Raw genomic sequence first — 6844 nt, 5'->3', positions numbered from 1 at the left:
TTTCAAACAGGAATGTTTAAATTCGAATATAAATTTCAAACATAATTTTGTAAATTTTGAGAATCTTTTCAATTTAAAATTTACATTTCAAATTAAAGTTTTTGAAATATTTTTGTTTGAACAAAAATCTTTAATTTGGAAAAGAAATTTTAATTTCGGGAAAAATGTTTGTAATATTTCAAAGGAATTCTTTAAATTGAACTGAAAATTTTAATTTCGAAAAAAAATTCTCAATTTCGAGTAAAATATTTGATTTAAGAATAGAAACCTGTAACAAAAGTTTTCAATTTAAATTTTTTTAGAAAAAAAAAATAAATTTTAAGCAGATATTAATTTTTTTTAAAGAAATTTTTAATACCGATCAAGAATTTTTAATTTTAACCATGATACAACTAAAAATCTTAATTAACAAACACAATTTTTCAATTTCAAATTGAAATTTTTCAATTTATTATTGAAATTTTTCAATTGTTTTCTAAAAATCCAAACAAATAAAAAATATAATATTTTCAAAATTTGGTAAAAAAACTTAACAGAATGCATTTGTATGAAGGTATGTTTGAAAACATTTTGTTTTGGCTTTCATAATTCTATATACAAATCATTTTATTTCCATTTATACAAACAAACTTCCTTAGTTAAATAGCAATTTTAAGTTTTTGTTTTTCAACTTAGTATATAAATTTAAATGTGTGTGTATGTACTTAAACATATACAAATACATTTTCAATAATCAAACTGCGTCATCTAGTAGAGGGAAAAAGAATCATCATGTAGTATTGTCCTAAATTCTAAAAACAAAAAGATTCTTTAGTAAATAAATGAAAAAGTTTTTTTTCTTTATATATTTCTGTTATATACAATAAATACTAAAACAAAAACAACAATAATAAGTATTATATTGCTTACTCATTTTCACATATACAGAACAGCCAAAAGAACAACAACAATAATAATTATAATAAAATACAATTTAGTATTTAGTATACAATTTACTCGCTGTATAAGATCGTACCATTCGTAGATGACTTAAGCAGTTGTAGTCTTTTTAGCCCGATAACCAAAAATAGAACTACCTACACGCACAATAGTACTACCCATTTCAATCTGGAAGAAATTAAAACAAGAAAATTTTAAAACAAAAAACAATAATAAATCGAATACAATATTTGTTGGATAAATAAACTTTTCTTTTTAATCATATGTATACAAGAAAAATTTGTTTACATTATTTAATATTTCCGATACTGGAGGCAAACATTTGAAATGATTTAATAAAATTTGTGGAAAGTTTAATTTAAATTTTATATAATTTTTGTTCTTAAGTAAAAACTTAAAATTGCTACAGAATTTAATAAAATTTTCAATTTGAAGTCACAATTTTCGAAAATTTAACAATTTTATTTAAAGAAGAAAAGAAATGTTGTTAAATTTTAAGAAAACTTTAAATTCTAAATGATTTTTTTTTACTTTTGAACAAAAATTAATTAAAATTTTTAATTTCAAATGAAAACTTTAAGTTTCGAACAGAAATTTCAAAAAACTTTAAATTTCGAACGGAAATTTTCAATTTTGAACAAAAATTTTAATTTTGACAGAAATTTTCAATTTTGGAATAAATGTGATGAATTTCAAATAAAAATCTTTAATTTTGTATCAATAATTCCTATATTTAGTAGAAATTTTCAATTTCGAATATAAGTTTATATTTTCGAATAAAAATTTTATATTTTGAATATAAATTTTAAAACAGAAACTTGCAATTTTAAAATTTTAAACCGAAATTTCTAAATTTCAAATGAAAATGATCAATTTCAACAAAAAACTTTCAATTTTGAACAGAAATGTTAAATTTCGAATAAAAGTGATGAATTTCAAATAAAAATCTTCAATTTTGTACCAATATTTCCAATGTTTAGTAGAATATTCCAATATCGAATAAAAGTATTTATTTTCGAATAAAAATTTTATAATTTTAATAAAAATGTCAAACAGAAACTTGAAATTTTAACATTTTGAACAAAAATTTTCAATTTCGAATAAAAATGATTAATTTTAAATAAATTTCAACAAAAAAATTTAATTTTGAACAGAAATGTTAAATTTCGAATAGAAATGATGAATTTCAAATAAAAAAATTCAATTTGGTGTCAATATTTCCAATGTTTAGTAGAAATTTCCAATTTCTAATATAAGTTTTTATTTCGAATAAAAATTTTATATTTTTAATAAAAATATTAAACAGAAACTTGCAATTTTAAAATTTTGAACAGAAATTTTAAAATTTCGAATAAAAATGATTAATTTCAATTAAAAATTTCAATTTCGAATAAAAATTATCAATTTTAAATAAAAATTTTCAAATTCGTATCAATATTTTTCTAATGTTTAGTAAAATAATTATTAATAAGAATTTCAGTTTCGAATAAATATTTTTAAACAAAATCTTTAACTTCGAACAGGTATTTGAAATTTCGAAAATAAATTTTCAATTTCGAACATAAATTTTATATTTCGAAATAATAAATTTCAAATTAAATTATTCAATTTTGTAACAATATTTTCGCTTTATAAATGATATTTTCAATTTCGAATATAATCACTTTTTTCGATTTCGAAAATTTTAAATTTTGAATTTAAAGTTAGAATTGAAATTTCTAATTTCGTGCAGAGACTTTCAATTTCGAACAGAAATTTAAAATTTTGAATAAAAATGGTTAATTTCAAATAAAATTTTTAATTTAAAACAGAAACTTTCTATTTCGAACAGAAATTTTCAATTTTGAACAGAAATTTTCAATTTTGAACAGAAATTTGAAATTTAAAATAGAATTGATAAATTTCAAATTAAATAATTAAATTTCGTAACAATATTTTCGCTTTATAAATGATAATTTCAATTTCAAATATAATCTTTATTTTCGATTTTAAATAAAAATCTAAAATTTTGAATTTAAAATTAGAATTGAGTTTCGAACAGAACTTTCCATATCGAACAGAAATTTTAAATTTTGAATAAAAATTGTTAATTTCAAATAAAAGTTTTTATTTTTGATTAGAATTTATAATTTAGAATACCAACTTTAAATAGAAATTGATTTTAATCAAAATTTAATTTCGATTATAAATTTCTAAATTTAATAAGAAGTTTTTCGAACATACGACAAAAACATTTTCAATTATCTTATTTTGAATAAAAATTTTCAATTTTGAATAAAAATTTGGAAGATTTTCAATTGATATTGTTTCTAATGGTTATCATGGATCTGTACGCGATTATGTTGAAAAAAACTCATTTTCAATTGAAATTGTTTCCAATGATTATCAAGAATGATTCGTTGAACGCGAACAGACAAAGGAGCTCCATTTTTTTCTAATCAAGATAATAATATTATATTGCTAATATCTAATATAAAATGTTTCAAAAATAATATATTTTTTAAATAAAATCTTTAATTTCGTTTTGAAATTATTATTATTAAGCAGAAACCATCACTTACCGCTCTTTCAAAATCATCCGACATGCCCATCGACACTTGCAATTCAGCCTCATTCAATTGATTCTCTTGACAAATATTCTTATGCACTTCCATTAGTTTTACAAAATCTGGATTTGGTCCTTGACTATAATCGTAGCCAAAGGCTCCAATGGTCATAACACCCTTAACATCAAGTTGTTTTAGGTTTTCTTTAATAAATTTAAACAAAGAGGATGCTTCACTAGGTGGTACACCATTTTTAGCTGTAATATGAAATAGATAGTCTTAATTGGGTTAAAAAAAAAAACTTAAAAAATTTTCAAATTTTACCCTCTTCACCGCTGGTATTAATTTGTATAAGCACTTGCAAAGGTTGTTTATTTTCAATTTCTACCTTTTCCCAGGCGTTATTTAAATGATTGGCCAATTTCTGACTATCCACCGTTTCGATCATATATAAATTGGGTAGTTTAATAATCTGTATTAAAAATTTGAATTATAATTTTACTTATGGTGGATTTCCAAACAAACAAAACCTGCTTTGCATTTGTTTACAGTTTATCTTTGTCTAATAGGAATTTTTTTAGAAAAGCATATACTATAAAGCTAATATTATACCTTATTTATTTTATTACTTTGTAAATGACCAATAAAATGCCACTTTATATCGGGGCATTTAGCCAATATATCTGGATGATTGCCTTTTTCAACTAGTTCCTGTATGTAATTCTCTCCAAAATGACGTTGACCCACCGAATAGGCATCAATTATCATTTCTACCGGCTTAGTTTTACTAACAGCCACCAAGAGTGGCTTGTCACCTTTTAACTCCTGGAAAGTAAGACCATTATATCTTTTTTTTTTTTTTTTTTTAACTTTGAAGTGTGTTGGCGGAGTTATTAAACTCACAAACTGCCAGGTTATCCCACAAAAATAAAAAAGTTATATCATTGAATCATCATAATCAAAAAAATTCCAGAGTTTTAATGGTCTCCACCAGTTTATATTCGAGTTTAAATGGTCTCCACCAGGTTATATCGTGAGTATTCTATGGTCTCCACCAATAAAAAACATAACCTCACTCTGAGGTAAAACGAAAGCACACGTTTAATGAAGACAACGCATAACTAAGAACAGTTATACGAAGTAGTGCATTAAATCAGTGCGGGGTGAGAAGTAATTCTGTCGAAAGCCCAGCAACAAGCACAAGCCTGACCGTCCTTAAAAAATAAAAACGATGACGCGAGAGTTGTTCCCCAACTCAGACCTGAATTACAACTGAGACCATTATATCAACAAATTTTATAGTAATAACGTAATAAACAAAAGCTAACCTTGGGACGTTGTTCAAAGGCGACATCAATTCTTTTTAGAATATGTTGAATACCGGATTTAACATCAACATCCGACATGATTCTCTTTATCATTTAATTAAGTTAAAGTTAAAAAAATTTGCTAAATAATAGTTAAATAGTGTGTTTGTTTTTAGTAAGAGATAAGATTATCATTTAATCAACCAACAACAATAACAAAAAAAAAAAAAAACAGCTGTTGAAAAAAGTAGTAGGAAAAGATGTATTATATCAAGGCACATTTAAATATGGTGGTAACAGTTCGGTAACAAGAAAATTGTATTTTGCTTTTGCAAATTTTTCACGTAGATGTTTAAAACTAAATAATTACGGCGAATTTAAAAATAATGATAAAAATAAAAATAAATACAAAATCTGTGAAGGAAATATATCCTCACAGTAAAAAAGTAATAAAGCATAATTTCAATAAATTTCATTAATAAGCCGATCCTAAAAAAATTGTTAAAGAGGTTTTGGTTCGTAAGAAACTTACTTATACCGAATTTCATCGCTATACTCGCATTTTTAGGCCAGTAGTTAGTGTAAAAGTTACTTTATAAAAATGATCTTATATGGGAATAGGGACATATATGAACCGATCTTTAAAAAATTAGTTGAAAGATTCTGGTTTATTAGAAACTTTCTTATTTAGGAGGTCCATTTGTTAGGGGGCTATCCCAAAATGTGGACCGATATGGGCCATTTTCAATACCAAACAAATCTTAGCAATAGGAAATATTTGTGCAAAATTTTAACTTTCTAGCTCCTCTCGTATGGACCCTATCATGATTTCAACAGACAGACGGACGGACGGACATGGCAAGATCATCTTAGAATTTAATAAGAACCCGGAATATATATACTTTTATGAGTATATGAGCAATATGTCGATGTGTTACAAACGAAATGATAAATTCATTTGATGGTGGGTATAAAAATAAAAATTGAAATATTTTCAAAAAAATCTTGAACAAGATAACATCAACTCTTTTTACAATTTAAAAAATTAAGAGCAAAATTGATCAGTTTTAATCCAAAAATCATGGAGATATTAAAAATTAAAAAAAGCAAAATATTTAACAATGAAAAAAATATAAATAAAATTTTATATATTTAAAGTCAAGATTATGTTTGAAAAATTTATAATAAAATATTCATACCATTTATGAACTTTTTTATAAATCCCAGTAAAAATAAAACGAAGTACTTCCAAAAGAATAACATTTATCACTACTAAGTGAATTTGTGTACCCTTTGTGGAAATTATGTTTATTGACTTCCAAAGAAGCGACAAGAATCCAATTTTGATTAAAATTGAAAGTATTTTTCTGTACTGAAATTTGTTTAATTAAACTCATTTTATTTTGGAGTTCATTGATAAATGCATGTAACTTATTTATGTTAATATTATTTAGGTCAAATTAGTTGTATTCTATACTACTACAATTTCACTTCCTAATAACTTCCAAAAAAGAACATAATAATTAGTTCATAAGAATTACTTCAGATGTAATGAATTTGGAATCAAATAAGGAAAAACATCCCTCCTGTGACAAGCATATTTTAAAGCCATCACTTTTTCAGGTCTTTTTCAATGTTTTCATGGTGTAAATTCTACTTCCTTTTCACTTCTGTGGATGTTCTTTTTTTTGTTGCGAATATTATTAACTTTTTTCTGTGCTGTATAAAATAATGTTTGTTTTAAACGATAAATTCTCTTCCGGAAGATTAATTTTCTAAAGTAAATATGTGCCCGAAATTATGTAAAACTTAATTTTTTTGTGAAAAATAAACAAAAAAAGTTAAAAATTTTTAAGAAATTATATTTCAAATTAATAAATCATTGCTGCGAATGGATATTTCCGGCGGAGGTGTTTCCAAAATTTGGCCATAAGAAAGCTAAATAATTTTTAAAATTTTACAATATTATAGCTGCTGCCTCCTTATGCAGAAACGTTTACTAAGTTATTAATGTTTATTAATACATATGGAATAAGTGTGTAGTAAACCATT

General features: G+C 23.7%; 1 protein-coding gene across 4 annotated transcripts; it reads right to left on the bottom strand.

Moving 5' to 3' along the window:
* Positions 1–499: 499 nt before the first annotated feature.
* On the bottom strand, positions 500–4986 carry LOC111690679 (pyridoxal phosphate homeostasis protein). Of its 4 annotated transcripts, none has more exons than XR_002762908.2 (6): positions 4814–4985; positions 4098–4310; positions 3810–3957; positions 3501–3742; positions 910–1107; positions 500–791 (listed from the first exon to the last, which is right to left on the bottom strand). XR_002762908.2 is itself a non-coding variant. In XM_023453213.2 (6 exons), exons 1-5 carry the CDS (start codon positions 4904–4906, stop codon positions 1030–1032), a joined length of 774 nt encoding a protein of 257 aa, XP_023308981.2. In that variant the 5' UTR covers positions 4907–4986; the 3' UTR covers positions 500–791; positions 1016–1029. The 4 variants fall into 4 exon arrangements, 3 of the variants coding, with proteins under 3 accessions (XP_023308981.2, XP_046806060.1, XP_023308979.2); XM_023453213.2 differs by having other exon boundaries at positions 1016–1107; positions 4814–4986; XM_046950104.1 differs by having other exon boundaries at positions 500–784; positions 1016–1107; positions 4814–4986.
* Between the last annotated feature and the right edge of the window lie 1858 nt (positions 4987–6844).

The sequence above is a fragment of the Lucilia cuprina genome, chromosome 4 (genome assembly GCF_022045245.1).
Source record: "Lucilia cuprina isolate Lc7/37 chromosome 4, ASM2204524v1, whole genome shotgun sequence".
Lineage (NCBI taxonomy): Eukaryota > Metazoa > Arthropoda > Insecta > Diptera > Calliphoridae > Lucilia > Lucilia cuprina.
Note: the sequence above shows the minus strand (reverse complement) of the source record. Positions and strands in the feature narration are given on the sequence as shown.

Coding starts and splice junctions, on each gene's coding strand:
- LOC111690679 (XM_023453213.2), bottom strand. CDS start 4,906: ATGATAAAGAGAATCATGTCGGATGTTGATGTTAAATCCGGTATTCAA. Junction 4,311..4,813: donor CCTTTGAACAACGTCCCAAG/GTTAGCTTTTGT, acceptor CTTACTTTCCAG/GAGTTAAAAGGTGACAAGCC. Junction 3,958..4,097: donor AAAGTAATAAAATAAATAAG/GTATAATATTAG, acceptor TTTTTAATACAG/ATTATTAAACTACCCAATTT.